Here is a 15887-nt window from a genome sequence, read left to right as displayed (position 1 = left end):
GCATATAAGGAAAGGGATTTTTTTAATTTATATATATTATTTTCGAAATTAGCATAAATGTACGTCTATTTTGAAAACTGAAAAAAAATGTAGGTATGTCACCCGTTGGCCTGCCAGCATGGATAGGGCAGAAACATGTCACCGTTGAACGGGCGACAAGTTTGTTGCCCCTTTGCATAAAATCAGAGAACATAGGAGTGGAACACGTATCGATTCTTTTCTTCCCAAAGGACCTCCCAATTTTATTTTATTTTTGAAACGAATACCTCTCGATGTTTCAGCCGAGATCTCTGGTTAACATGCTGTATTCTATAACCACAATACAGGACCCGTTCCACACTACAGATCGGGTTTACTCCGAATGCAATACCTAAGCGTCTAAGCGAGGCCCATCCGGAATCGCTCGTCTTTTCTGCTCCTCCCACCTCGCCGCCGCCTCACGCCGAAACGAATCAACACAACGGGAGGGCACGTGTCCCATCTGGAGAACATGTCACGGCGCCACGGCGGGGAAGAAGCGCAAGTGAACGAGGGCTGAGCCATCGGGAGCCGGGAGCGTTTGGGCGGTCACGGCGCGGGTGAGCGTCGAGAGCATTGGCGGCCGTGCAATTTTTATTGACGGGCATAGTTCTTCTGTGGTACCAAGCGCAGCGGAAGCGTCCTGGGGCCAAGGTTAAGGTTGTTACCGACCGAGCTCCGGCGATAACCGAAAATTCGCAATAACCGCGGTTACCTGTTAAAAATTCAAAAAAATTCGGAGAAAATTCATTTAGTAAAATTTGAAATTTGGAAAAAAAAATCGCGATTTTAGCCGTTCTGGAACCGGTCGGTTTGGACCGGTTACCGAGCGGTTTTTGTGATTTATCGAGCGGTTTTCTTGAATTTTCCGTATTATCGGTAACCGCTCGGTTTTCTCGGTAACCGGTCGGTTTTCTCGATTTTCAGTGAAGTTCAACAAAAAAATCCAAAAATTATCTCAATCTTGTAAAATCAATAACTAATTCATTTGAGCTTCAAATCAAGTGAAACAAATTTTGTTGGTTTCCTTGTAACATGATCTACATGATAAAAGTATTTATACTCATCAAAAAGTTCAAAATTTTCTGTGAGAAATTGTATTTGTTAAACCAAGTTAAATGCATAGTTTACTCTTTGCTAATCCAAAAATCATGAAACTAATTTTGTTAGTCTTCTTACAAGATTCTATGTCTTTTAAAAATTCATGAACTCATGAATTAGTTATTGTAGCATGCATGATTGTGTAAATATGTTGCGACTAGATTAATTAATAACTGACCCATCACACCTCAAAAATTAGTGAAACCACTTTAATTAGATTATTTATACTATTATTTACGTAGGAAAAATAATAGTAGACATGAAAAATTTAATTGCAATGCTGTTTCTTAACATATTCACTTTATGCTTGTGAACTTTGTAAAAATTATAGAGAAATTAATAAAACTCTAAATAAAGTGAAATCAATTTTAAAGATTCTCTTAAAATACGTTTTACACAAGAAAAATATGTGTTTTTAGGTTAAACTTTTCCTTACCATGAGTTAATAACTGAGCCGCACGTTTCAATTTTTTTTATTTTTTTCAAACTTCCTCCCTATAGAATATAATGCAGACATTATTTTAAAAAAAAATTCACAGAAAGTCTTAGAATTGTGTCTAGCTTTTTTTAAGATTTGTTTTTATTTTTTTATTTTTTCAAATTTTTTAATTCAAATTCAGTTACCATTCGGTTTCTGAAACCGGACCGGACCGAACCGAGAAGGTCGGTTATCGCGGTTTTTGAACGGTTACCGTCGGTTTTTTAACCATGCCTGGGGCTGCCGCCTCGTGATGGCATTCCGTTGTATACCATCTGTTTGGATGACATGAGCATCAGGTGCAAGTTACTTGAGGAGGGGAAGAAGAATATTGGGCTGTCCCTATCTGGTAATCACTCAAGCATTTTCTCTGATAAGGATACATCTTAGACTATGCTTGATTGCTTGAATTATGCTGGTATACTACTCCCTATCTGCAGTGTGATAAGTTCATTTGAGCAGGAGTCGTCAAAAGACAATGCTGGCCTTGTCTCGTGTGGCTGTGTGATGCCAATGCCAAACTATGGGTCTCCGAGCTCTATGCAGAGGCTGGAGCAGCCTGATCGGCAGACCCATCCAGGACCTCAAGTCATCACACCACTGCTATTGACCGCTCAGGCATGTGGAGTTGTGGACTGAGGGCAGCCTCTCCACCTTCGACCGACCCCATGTCCGGAAGAAGTACGACCTGGAATCTACATCAACTCTGGGCACCGGAGCCAGTAAATACAATTTTACATGTAGTTGAGGGCATGCACATCTATCTTAATCATCTATTTCATTCATATATGATACTTATCTATCTATTGATTTTTCTATTTATATCTACCTCTCAAATATAAATCTCAATACAAATAAATAATCTTGATAAGACATTCATCGGTATCTATTAGTGAAATATCTGTGTTCACCCGAAGCCACACTCCACTGCTCGGCAGCTCGAGCTGCGGGTGGCTACTTGTAACATAAGGCGAGTACTACGCCTCCCTAGTGCATCCACTCAAAAGACTCGTCCTGTATATCCCATCAATAGCAAAACACTAAGAACCACTACGGAGGAAAATAATGCATCATCATCAGGATTCAGGAATACATTGGCGTAGCACCGGAGATTTTTGCTTTAGCTGACAAATACAGCTATTCAAGTACGAGCAATAGCATAAAAGGTCACAAGGACAAGATAGCACGATATCATTAGCCTATTACAATCACGGTAAAAATGCAAAGATTAAATTACCTAACAACAACAGAGTCTTTTATCCCAAACAAGTTCGGGTATGTTAGAGATGAAAAATTAGCAAATAAATCATAATGATAGAACCATCGTCCGTGCAAGTTTTGCTGATACTTGCGGGAACAAGACAAACAAGACTGTTGATTTCTTTCTGACATCAAATTTGTTATATCCCCAAAAATGAAAAATGGCTACAAAACAACTACTATTTAGTAGACTGATTTTACCTGATTTAAAGGTTTCGAAAAATCAACAATGCTCTCAAATGACCTTCAGCGTGGCATCTAACAAACAACTAAACTTCAGAATATTTCTGAAATATTAATTAATATTGAATGTAGATTCTCTGGAAGTGATCATGCATAACTAATTAAGGTTTACATTGCTAACTTGCTATCTTGAACATATAGATCCTGAGAGTACATGATATCAGAGTGAGTGTTTTCCTCTAGATGCACATGGAGTACAAAGATAAAAATCATATTCCCAACATCCATGTTAATTAGTTTTACGCAGGCAATGGAAATAAATGTATGAAAGTATTAAACGATCCAAAATTGAAAAGGTTATGCCATACGGAACACCTAAAACAAAGTGTCTTACTTAAATATGCACTTGTATGCATAAATACATGAAACCTGCTATCATAAGTAAGCTGAATACATCATGTAACTAATAAGATACTAAGATATTCAAATTATCTTCTTGGATAGCAACCATCAAGTAGAAAAAAATGATTGTGTTGGGAGGATGGTTTCACAGGCCCCTTCGGAAGAGGGTCAAAGGCCTCTGCAAAAACCGCTTACCGTTGTTATAGGTTTGACATGTTGCAGGAACCCTTCAGACTTGCCGAATGTACATTGCAGGCGCTCGCTGTCACCAAAGCGTGTCCGATGCCAGTATTGGTGAAGCCATTGACGGGCTTTCAGAAGTTGACCCAAGATCTCCGTTGGGCTTCACAAGAGAGTCGACCGAAGGGATGTCGGAAGCGCCGTCGCGGGCGAAGCCCTCAGCAAGCCTTCGGAGGCAAGGCAAAGGACATCACATGGTGCCGTGAGGAAGACGACCGAGGGTGCTCTGAAAGTGCCATCGGTTGTAGACCTTCGAGAGGTACGGCGCAGGCGAAACCGATGCTGGCAACCGAGGGTCCAAAGGGTATAATTGTAAATAGGGTAGATGTACTTAGGGATAATACCACATTACCCTCGAATATGTCGGGAATATGATAGTTAGAGGGGTATTATTGTACATTGTAACAGAGAGTGGTTGAATACGTCCTATAAATAGGGCATCACTGTAACTGAAAATAGTGTGTGACATTAATAATCATACACAGTTCCCTATTCAGTGAGTGTTTCTCACCTTGCCTTCGGACCATTCCGGTGCGTTGAAGAATCATTGCACCAGATGCAACAGCTTCCGGAGGGGGCGCCGCCACGACCAACCCTTCGGCAGCTATGGAGCCGAACATCACCGCGACCGAAGCAGACGAAGGGATCCAAGAAGAACAATGCGAAGCGGCTACGGTGACTAATGGAGAGGCTCGAAACCGCGAAGACCCAACTTATCAGGAAAATGCAAACGCCTCACTACGAAGGGTTGAGGAAGGCCTTGGCTCTCGTTTCGAAGCTTCGACAGCTACAAGGGGGAAGACCCCTCGCGTCGAGGACTTCGAACGACTTGAGGAGTACGAAGATGAAGAAGAAGGAACAGAAGCAGAAACAGCTATGCGCTTAGAAGCCGAGGACCTAGAGAGACAAATTGAACAAAAGAAGCATACGCTAGAGAGCTTGGAGGCAGGTCGGAAGGCAGCTGAATATCGCCAAAGAGCAGAAGAAGCTAGAAGAACTCTTGAGCAAATGCAGGAGCAAATTTACATGCTATAATGAGAGGGCAAAGAAGCACGAAATATCATCACCCCTTCGTCAGCATTCACAGTACGACCTTTGCACGATCTTCGGCATAGGTCGCACTCAGGCGATCCCAACCCACCACTCTCTATTGGCTTGCAGAACCAACCACGATCTTTAGGTTTCAAGATGCCAAGAGTGGTTATGTTCGATGGAGAATCAGACCCAAGGGAATTCATCATGAGTTTTGAGGCGGCAGTTGAATTTGCCGTTGGGGATGAGTCAACATTGGCGAAGGCCTTTATGCAGCGATAAAAGGGATAGCAAGATATTGGTATTCCGCCTTACCTCCAGGGTCCATATACTCATAGGAGCAGTTGCACGACACCCTTTTTTGTAACTTCCAAGGCAATCGAGCCAAGAAGATTACAACCAGAGACCTCTTCGCAGTAAAACAGTAGCCAATAAAGTCACTGAAAGACTATATGCGTTGTTTCGTACATGTGTATTGTCAAAAAAAAAAGGAACTGAGCGAAGACACAATTATTGATGCTACTATCCAAGGCATCAGAGGAGGACTGCTAGCAGGAAAGTTGACGTGCAAGAGACTATAGAGTGTCCATGAACTCTTCAACAAAATGAAGGAGTATGCAAGGTCTGAGGTTGACCATCATCGAAAGAAAAGCGAAATGACAGTGTCAAAAACATCAAAGACTTACCCATCAAACAAGGAAACAAATATTGGTCGGCCAAAGGACATGCCCAAGCACTCGAAGAAGAATGAGGCCTTCGGGTATAACTCCAAACAAAAAGAAGTTAACCAGATAGAAGTCAGTTCAGAACATTCCTTCATACAGGTTGTTGAGGCTCATGGAGGAGAACCCGCAGAGGCCGAAGCGGTAGAGGTCACGAAGGTCAAAATGGTAGAAGAGGACGAGCTTCGTGTGACCCAGGCATGTTGTACTATGAGTTACATGGCGAAGGTGCTGGCCATATGACAAAGCAATGTCCACATGTTGTAGCCATGAAGGAAAGCCTGAGGAAGCAACCCTTTGATCCTGCCAGGGTAGTGCATCATGCCGCACCATATAGGCCGAGCAGTGCATGGCAGTTTCAGCAGACCTAGGCTCAGGCTCACGGGTCGAACCCTTTAGTGTTTGCATCTCAATGGCGATCAATGGCTTTGAAGGAACCATATGTCCCAGCACCTTCGGCTCCACCAGACCAATCCTATGTTCAGTCGATGACTTTTCAAGAAGCACTCCCACCCCCTCCGCCAAGGCCTACAATCGAAGCCCCACTAGAAACTAGCAGATCTATGAACACGATAGCCCACGGGTTGAACATAGTTTTGGCAATCATTGGTGGCTCAAATTAGGAAACAAAATCCAAGAGATAGCGAAAATAATATGTGCAAAGGGTTAACCATGTTGGTGTAAACCCTCCCTACATCCACTCGAAGTGGTCCCATGTCCCCATCACATTCTCACAAGAGGACATGAGGGTTTTGGATTACCCGCACACATATGCTTTTTGTCATCACTGCTAACATCTCAGGAAGCAAGGTTCATAGGATCCTGATAGATGGTGGAAGCTCGACATATATCATGTTTGTCGATGCCTTCGATAGGATGGAACTGGAGTGAACTGTCTTACAGCAGGTCGGATCACCATTGCTAGGCTTCGGAGGAAAAGCAATCAATGCTTTGGGCAAGGCATAGATACCGGTCTCTTTCGGCGAGGATCCAATTTTCGGATAGAATATATTACCTTTGATGTGGTTGATTTGAGCTATCCATACAATGCCATCTTTAGAAGAGAGGTGCTAAACAAGTTCGCCATGGTACTGAACCATGGTTATCTGTGCATGAAGATGCCTGGCCCTGAAGGCGTAATATCGGTGTTAGAAGATCAACATGTGGCCCGCAGAATTGAAGTGGGATACACTCCGGGCCGCCGCAACATTCATGTCGTAACAGAACCACAATCGAGACCCCAGGTAGTCAAAGCTTCACTATGGGTACAAAAAGTGTCGAGGGCCAAGCCCAAGGGCCAGACTAAGAAAGTGTTGTTATGTTAGGATAGGCCGAAAAGATCAGTGGTCATCAGAGCCAAAATGGTAGAAGAAGTTGAACGAAGGATGATAGAATTCCTCCACAACAACGAGGATGTCTTCGCCTGGACGTCGAAGGATATACAAGGGGTCAGTAGAAATATAATTGAGTGTACTCTGAATGTTGACCTGAATGCGAATCCAAAAAAGTAAAGGCTTCATAAAACCTCTAAAGAGAGAGAAGAAGCAGCGAAGGTTGAGGTACAGAAGTTGCTCGACGCTGGGGTCATGCGTGAAGCGCTCCATTCGGAGTGGTTAGTGAACCCAGTGTTAGTCAAGAAAAGTAACGACGGTTGGAGAATAGGTGTTGATTTCACAGACTTAAACAAAGCCTACCCAAAGGATGATTTTCCATTTCCACGCATCGATCAGCTTGTGGACTCTGCAGCTGGTTGTGAAATGCTAAGCTTTCTAGATGCATATTTGGATACCATCAGGTTTGGATGGCGAAGAAGGATGAAGCAAAAACAAGTTCCCGAACCTTCTTTGAAATATATTTCTATATAAGAATAGCTTCCGACCTTAGGAACGCCGGAGCAACATTCGTCAGATTGGTCCAAATTGTGCTGAATACCCAGTTAGGCAGAAATATATCTACATACGTTGACGACATAGTCACAAAGAGCAACAGCAACGGGGAGAAGAACCATCTCAATGACCTTCGGGAAACCTTCACCAATTTGCAAAGTGTGGGATTAAAATTGATTCTAGATAAATGTGCATTTGGCATACGCTCAGGGAGATTATTGGGATTTTTGGTGTCGAAGAGAGGCATCGAGGTAAATCCTGAAAAAAATCCGAGCAATACTTGATATGAGGCCTCCGCAGAATAGCATTCAAATTATTTTGTTGTGGATCTGATTATTTGAACTTCTAACAGGTCCACTTACAATGTGTGAAGCTGCTTCTATATGACCAAACTTCATGAGAAAATTTTATTAGCCATCTGTCATTTAATAATATGAAAAACTCGAATTATTATTATTTTTTAAATGAAAGTAACGAACTGCTAGTAGTGAACATAATTTCTTTTACTTCGCCCAAAAATAACTAAGTAATGAATTGAACTATTCGTTGTTGTATATTATGCATTTTGGGCCTTATGGCCTATGGGGCATCTCAGTCCAAAAAGGGTATGGAGGAAGAAAGAATGTCAAGGGTCGTCGTGTACTATTTTTCGCCCACTAGACATCAATCACAAAATAAAGATGTATGTATCATCACGACCTGGACAGTGCTTATGACCATTATTAAATCAAAGGATCCTGGAGACTATATATAGAACAAGCAAGTGCCAAGAGATATACGTCATAACTCATGAGAGAGAATGTTAAACATATCAACAATAAGTGTCCCTACTGAACATTATGATTATTGGACAAGAACATACATGAGACCATACAAATGGTTAGTTTCTTACCAACTCACGGCACATGTATAACTAAGCCAATAAATAGACAAGGACCAACTGTATCAAGTTATCATTTCGCACCCTCTAAACAGAATTCCACTATAAAATGACAGGGAAATGGTCACAGCTTCCAAATTAGCAACACTCATACATGAGTGCATCAGGTTCTTGATGAAAATAGAATGTTTCACTTACCAGTTCATCACTGGCGTGTGATGGTCCTGCCTCTCCCATGTCTGAGAAGCAGCATATGGTTCACCTTGCAAATATATCATGACAAGAGCACAAGAAGTGCTGATATTAGCCCCTACTGAAATGAATGCATTTCACATAACTTTCCAGACAAACTCAAGCGCAGAATCAGTTTCATGACATTATATTCATTCATAAGTACTAGTACACATGGTGAATCTACAACTCTAAGATGAAATTATTCGGTTCTTATCATTTAGCAATACCAATAGTGAGTCCTAGCAGCATATTTTGGTGACAGAAAGTATGCCAATACATGCCGGCCACTGTCTGACAAACCTAAACAGTATATATATACACAGTGCACCACTTGGCATTAGCGACTTAGAAGAAGGCCCTGCTTCCATAAAAGACCCTAGAATTATTTGATGCGGATGGGGATGGCTTCTCAGTTGTACTGGAGTCAGTGTCATCATTTGAGGAGCTACTATTCTCAACATCCAATGGAAGCTTCATTTTTGCAAGAGATTCTGTGAACTGCTGCATGCTCTTCATGTACATGTCAACTATGTCCTGCTGGACAACTGACTGCTCCAGCTGAAAGTTAATGCCGATCACAGGCTTGACAACTTCATCCTTCGGTGGTGCCTCAGAAGAATCAACCTCACCGTCTGTAGCATCTTGGTTTTTCTCTTTCTGGCTTTGTGTGGGAGATGCCTCAACGGTGGTCTCCGACGGCTCAGAAGTCGGCTCAGAAACTGATTGACGTGTAGCAGAAAGTGCCATGGAGGAGCCTGTGGTTGAGATACAACTTAGAGGGCTTTCATCCTGGTATTCCTCCAGCTTATTTGTACTAGGCACAGCTGCGCTAGACTGCAGCAATTTGCCATTCTCAGCTTTTATAGGGTTCTCAGAATCCAAAGACTCCATCTCGAGATATTTTGAGACCATAATTTGATTCTCCTTCACCACATTCAAGTCAGGGAACTCAATCTTTTCGAGCTCTGAAGGAACTACACTATCATTTCCAGAATAGGATACTCTTGACACTGACTTATTGGGTGATGATATGAGGATTACATCTGGGAAACAGCCAATATATGACAAGGACAGCTGCACAAATCCAGCAGGTGTGTGGAACAGGTCAGTAGATGACAAGGAGAACTCCTGGGCCAGCTTTCCGTCACCCATTACAATGTCTGGCAGAGGAACAAGGGCAAAGCCAAGGAGCTGGTCCTCCAGGTAGTTCCTCACCCTGCTCAGCATCCATATCTCGCACTTGAGTGAAGCATCCACTGTCCGCACATTGAGCCGTAAGCTCTCGTCAAACACCGGGTTGCGCCCAGCACCATTAATCACCTTGGTTGAGCATGAAACATCAGGGTCACTTGTGAGGCACAGCTTTGCATACACGTCCTGCTTGTGGTAGATACAAACGTTGTGGATATCGCGTGCCTGGTGTACAAACACATCCAAGTAGCCTATGGGTTTGTCTTTGGTGTCCGTCTCAGCAACATACTTGGTGGCTTTCTGAGTAATAGTCTCAGTGTTCAGCATCAGCGGCTCAGATACAATGCCAGTTTGATAAGCTGCCATTGAGGGTGTGCGAGGTACTGCACTAAGCACCGGCAAAGAAATAACCAGTGCTAAATCAGAAACAAAGTTGTCTGAAGAAACAATGCAAATTACAGTCATAATCAAGCTGAATACGCAGAAATTGTTTCAATTATTAGCTAATACAATTGGATCTAACATTTTTTTAGATAATGGAATTGGATCTAACATTAGGAGGATTATTTAGCTCACGGTTACAGAACATACATAATCATGTGTAATTGGTCATACAACAGATATAATCATGTGTATTGCAAAATGAACTACTTGCTACTTAGATTTCAAAACTAAATAACTGAAGCAGATAGAAATAACCCCTTGTTATTTTTTGATTAGGAAGGTAACTGAGGGAGAAAGTATTTGACCCACGATCTAAATGAAATGAATCTTATCTCAAAGATCCCCAACTGCAGCAAACTGAAACAAGGTTCAGTACACAAGAAACCTGACAATTTGAAAATTTGCAACTTTTTCAGAAAGCCAAGATTTCGGGCTTACAGAATCGGTGAACTCAAGGCACGAATTTGGTATCCCCAAAAGAAACCCCAATCTCCAGGTCACATGCTTCGAATCAAAGATATAATTTGATACTTGACCGGATTGCCGCAAAGCTTAAACGCAAACCGATTGCAACTACAGATACTAAGATTTTCAATTCGTAATGCCAGACTCAATTCTGTGAATAAAGAACGGACATTTTAGCCGCTTACACGAATTAAAGACCATTAGAGGACCCAAAACAACACGAGCCCTCTAGCACCTCTTCTTGCTCAAACAGGCACAAGAAGATCCAGGAAAGCTCCCAAATCAAGAACCGACAGAGCTAACTACCGCAAGACATGAAAAATTGTCTGGCCTCAGACCAGATACTAGTGGCCTTCTAGAGCATGAGCTGATAGCAGAGGGGGATTAGCAAATATATACTCCAAAATTACGGGGAGAATGGCGGTATTACCTTCTTCGCTGGGGATTAACAGGGTGAAATGGTGAACTGAGGTAAGTCGCGCAATGGAAGAATTTTGTGGGAGTGTCCACAGCTGCGTGCGGGACGGGAGGGGAAAGGTGAATTATAAAAGGGGTGTTACTTTTTGCAGAAAGAACATCCTATTTTTCCAAACAACATCTGCTAGCTGCTACGAACGAATCCGGTTGTTGGAGTATAGATTTCATGTCATCCAAAGATCTCTATACAAAAACGTCCGGAACTGGCTGTGGAGTGGAAAAGTGCCGCTTAGAAAAAAGGTCTCAGGTGCGGTGTGTACTCATCCATATCGGTACGTGTCAGTTTTCGCTTACCCATCGATACACCTCGAACATCCGCTGATGAAAAAACGAACATCAAACCCATTGGCTAAATGGACGGTCCGGTCCGATACGGATCTATTGAGCCACGGTTTGTTTAGATCTATTAGTTAAATAGGTTGTGTCGTGTTGGCTCATGTGCCGATCTATGGTACGGTAAGTTTGATAATTTTTTTTATGCTTATCAGCACGTAGAAAATTAAAAAAAAAATAAAAAAATTTACTTTCATTCGGAATCGAACACCCGATATTCTACTTAGTAGTCAAACAAACTATCGTTGTACCACATATCCTATAGGGTATTAGATCTAAACAAATTATATAAAATACTAAAAACATAAACAGTTAAACGGGCCGTGCCATGCTAGCCCGTTGTGTCGTGGCTCTGACCTAGATACGGCCCAAGTCGTCGTGTCGTGCCAACCTAACCTGTTAGCCATCGTGCCGTACCGTGCTTGGACCATACCAATAGTATCGTGCCTCAAACCGGCCTATGTTGCACGATCTATTTGAACATCTTTACCTATGAACATATCGTTTACCCACTGACCATTTAAATAAAACAATAATTAGGTAGCAATAATAAATCTCAACAATACGATAATATTGGATCATCACGGTTTAATTTTAGTCATTCTGTTAGCTATCAATATTGTAGCTATCATAACATTGTAAGGTCACATACTCGCATGTTTTGTTTCCAAAATATATCACAATAGAATAACTAAAACACGTAGCAAACAGAATAACAATATGTCACCTACTGCGTTTGCATCAACAAAATAACATCTTTACTGTGTCCTTCTAGGAGACATCTAGTGGCAAACAACAGAATGACCACAAGTCCATAATAAAATGACCAAGTTGCAAACAACAGAATGCCCAAGTAGGAAACAAATTGACTTATGATCCAAATAGCAAATAATACAATATCCATAGCTTTCTTTTTCTACCAATTCACTTAAAGTTTTAAACATACGTTAGTTAATCCTAATAACCAGCACAATTTATTTACTATATAGCCTGTGTAGGTGGAAGCAAATTCTTTGAGACCTCTGAGAGAAAGATTCCCATGAGACCTTTACCTGTGTTTTACATTTTGGATCTAATGGCTCGCGTATGTGAGTGCAGATGTGGTGAAAGACACGTGTTACGCAGAGACAAGGGTCTACGTATAGGACCCAATCTCATATAATTTGCTTCCTATGTAGGTGGTTGTTTATAGGGATATATAGGAATATCCTGTATACCTAGCTTGTACCATTGCAAGTTCAACATCTGAGGAAAAATTATGATTCGAGAGAGCAACCAGAACTCAATTATACATATGAAGTTGAGCTATATATTGAAGATACTAATCATGCATCAAGTCAAACAACTCATGTCATCATGAATACATGATAATAAGGGATGAAGGGTGGTTTTCTTGGTACCAAGTGAGGTACTTAAGCCACCAACGAGGGTGTCGGCAGTGTGCTGAGTGGTGCCGGGAAGCTGGGCAGCTGCAGTGTGCTAGGCAGCGACGGCGCAATGTGTTAGGACATGGGAGGCACGACGAGGTGTGCTAGGTGACGCACCATGTACTGGCGGCACAGTGTGGTGTATTGGGTGATGCGGCGACACGATGATGTGTGCTGGGAAGCGGTGCGATGCTAGGCTGGTGGTGGCGATGCTAGACTGGGCTGGAAATTCTATAAGATCCTTTAAAGCAAGACCCCTGCGAGACTCTGGTCTATGTCGTTCTTCCCCTAATCCAACGGTTGGTGCATGCAAGAGAGAGAAGGAGGAGGACGCGTGTCATACTGAAGGAGCAGGTCTTTCGAAGGACTCGGTCTTATAGAATTTCCTTCCATACTAGGCTGGCGGCTAGATCTATGGTAAGTGTGGATGCGTGGTGCTAGGACATGGGAGACGTGGTGTGGTGCTGGACTGGCAGCTAGGTGCCTGCAGGGATGAAAGCAGGACGGGAAAATCTTGTCCCGTCTCGCAACCGTTTCCCATTTTATCCTGGTTGTTTCTGTTTTTTTGGCTTTTATGCGGGAATAGATGGAAACATGATGGAGTAGTCCGGAAACGGGGCCGAAAACGAGAGAGCCCTTATCCCGCCCGGTTTTGCAGAATCCCATTTTATTCAGGGAAACCCATTTTTATCTCGTTTTGAGTTCGAATAGGCCCAGCCCATCTTGCCACTCGCCAATCGCCATTTTGCCAGTTGCCCGGTAACCCTAGCCCCGCATATCCTTGGCGACTTGGCTGAGTGAGACTACATACCTCCGCTGCCACTCCCGTGTCTTGCCCGACATTCCTGCTACCCCCACGGGCCACAGCGCCACCTCGCCGTCGCCCATCTGCGGATCACCACTTGTGACTACAGAACCGGATCATGCTTCCCCGCGCCCCCGCGTTGATATGCCCTGTCGTTCTGTGCCACGGACGTGCCTGGTCATTCTGCGCCACGGACGTGCTGAGTCGCACTGCCAATGAACGCCGCCAGCCTGCCCTCGCCGTCTCACCTTTGTGGCTCGTCCGGTCGTCGTGCGCCACGGATCCACCGACGCCCGACGAGCTGCCGATGCCTCCTACCGGAGAAGGCTGTTCCGGCTCTAGACCACTAGAGAAGCACTTGGGCTTGGGCTGCTTGCTTCTAGCACTGCCGGTGCTACCTTCTTCTATCAACGCCAACAGTTCCAGTTTAGGTATACTGCTGCTAACTCATTTCATGTGTCACAGAGCGTTATGGTTTGGCTTCTGTTGATATATATGAGCTTTAAATCTTTTAATTCTCAATTACATTGAACGTGAAGAAAAAAACATCTAATTTCTGTTTACTGTAACGTAACTTCTCATCATTTGTTGTTTTGCATCTACATGTTGTAATAGTCAGCAAGATTATACAATTTTGATGATTGCATGCTTTTGTGACACTGCGGCTCTGGTAAAATGTAATAGCCAGCAAGATTATACAACTTCCTATGGCTATGTGTAGACAATAGCACTTGGGCTCGATTATTTTCTGTTAGTTATCAGAGGGCTTCTAGTTCCTATGTGTAGACATGAATAACCTCATTACAACTTGTTTCTGGCTTTCTGTTAGTTATAAATTCTATTTTTTTTCCTATTTATATCATTACCATCCTCTGCACCACAAGAAGCCATAAACCATAAGCACTAAGCTAGTTTTTAAAAAGCAAAACATAAAAAAGAAATAACTACCTTAAAGCAGTTTTTTTTTTTTTTGCCAAACAAGCCTCTGCTTCATCATTCAATTTTCTCATTAATTTTAGCATGAGTAGGGCAACTTCTCATTTTAAGTCCTCTCATTCCATCTGATTTATCACTTCTCAGATCTACTTTACTACAAGAAGCCATAAGCCATAAGCACTAAGCTAGTTTTTAGAAAGCAAAACATAAAAAAAAAATAACTACCTTCAAGCAGTTTTTTTTGCCAGACAAGCCTCTGCTTCATCATCTTCAATTTTCTCATTGATTTGAGCATGAGTAGGGAAACTTCTCATTTTAAGTCCTCTCATTCCATCTGATTTATGACTTCTCAGGTCTACTTTACTAGTATCTTCATCGTCAAATTATTCTATCTCTATAGTTGTTAGCTTCTGTGTTACTACCATTATCACCACCATCTATCTATCTATAGCTGAAAGTGATTAATATGAGCTATGCCGATTCTAGATTTTGCTGAGCATAGATCAGCAACAATAAAAAAATTGTGGCTGAATGGTTTGGATATCGAGCCTGTGAATAGTTGATATTTTCTCTTAAAGCTTCATCCACTTTGACGAATTAGATGCATGCGCTTGTATGTCTGATTTGTTCTATACTTCTATGGCACTGTATGCCTGATTTGTTCTATGGCACTTCAACTAGCTCTGATCTACATGGCTCTATCTCTTGTATGTCAGGCTCGAAGAGAAAGGCAAGCGACGATGCTAGTCAGAGTGTAGCTCTCGGTGTGACAGCATCATCTTCAACACCTGCAGCCGAGAAGGTTTTTGTTGATGATGAGGGTGGTACACAAGGGAAGCAGGGTGATGTTGTTCCTATTGATGATGAGGAGACTGAGATTGCCAAAGAGGCAAAAGAAATGCACATTTGATGTCTGGCTATACTTTATCAAGAAAACTGAGATAGTAGAGGTGAGTGGGAAGAAGTATGAGTAGTTGTGGGGGCATTGCAACTTCCCAAAATGCAGGACAAAATATGGAGCTGAGAGCAATTATGGAACAACTGGATACAAAGAAGGGTCTCTCACTTAATGTTTCAACTAGGTGAAATTCAACCTACTTGATGCTGAGTGATGCCTTACATGTCTACTTTTGTGATGCTCAAGTCTTCGAATCGTCGTAGGTATGAGAAAATTTCTCCATCTTCAGATGAATGGGACATGGCTATACAAATCTTGCAGTGCTTGAAATTTCTATGATCTTACTGAACTTCTCTCTGGTAATTCTTACCTTACCGCAAACTTGTTTTATAAAGGTTTCTGTGAGATAAAGGAATTACTTGATAAACGGTCTATTAGTGGAAATTCTACTATTAGTGAAATGACAACTGCTATG

General features: G+C 42.3%; 1 protein-coding gene across 3 annotated transcripts; it reads right to left on the bottom strand.

The window, feature by feature from the left end:
- Positions 1-8556: 8556 nt before the first annotated feature.
- LOC133916737 (uncharacterized) lies at positions 8557-11296 on the bottom strand. Of its 3 annotated transcripts, none has more exons than XM_062360551.1 (2): positions 10967-11296; positions 8557-10064 (listed from the first exon to the last, which is right to left on the bottom strand). In XM_062360551.1, exon 2 carries the CDS (start codon positions 9991-9993, stop codon positions 8782-8784), a length of 1212 nt encoding a protein of 403 aa, XP_062216535.1. In that variant the 5' UTR covers positions 9994-10064; positions 10967-11296; the 3' UTR covers positions 8557-8781. The 3 variants fall into 3 exon arrangements, with proteins under 3 accessions (XP_062216535.1, XP_062216534.1, XP_062216533.1); XM_062360550.1 differs by having other exon boundaries at positions 8557-10015; positions 10967-11294; XM_062360549.1 differs by having other exon boundaries at positions 8557-10010; positions 10967-11292.
- Positions 11297-15887: the final 4591 nt, after the last annotated feature.

This window comes from Phragmites australis, chromosome 4, assembly GCF_958298935.1.
Source record: "Phragmites australis chromosome 4, lpPhrAust1.1, whole genome shotgun sequence".
In the NCBI taxonomy this organism is placed as follows: domain Eukaryota; kingdom Viridiplantae; phylum Streptophyta; class Magnoliopsida; order Poales; family Poaceae; genus Phragmites; species Phragmites australis.
Note: the sequence above shows the minus strand (reverse complement) of the source record. Positions and strands in the feature narration are given on the sequence as shown.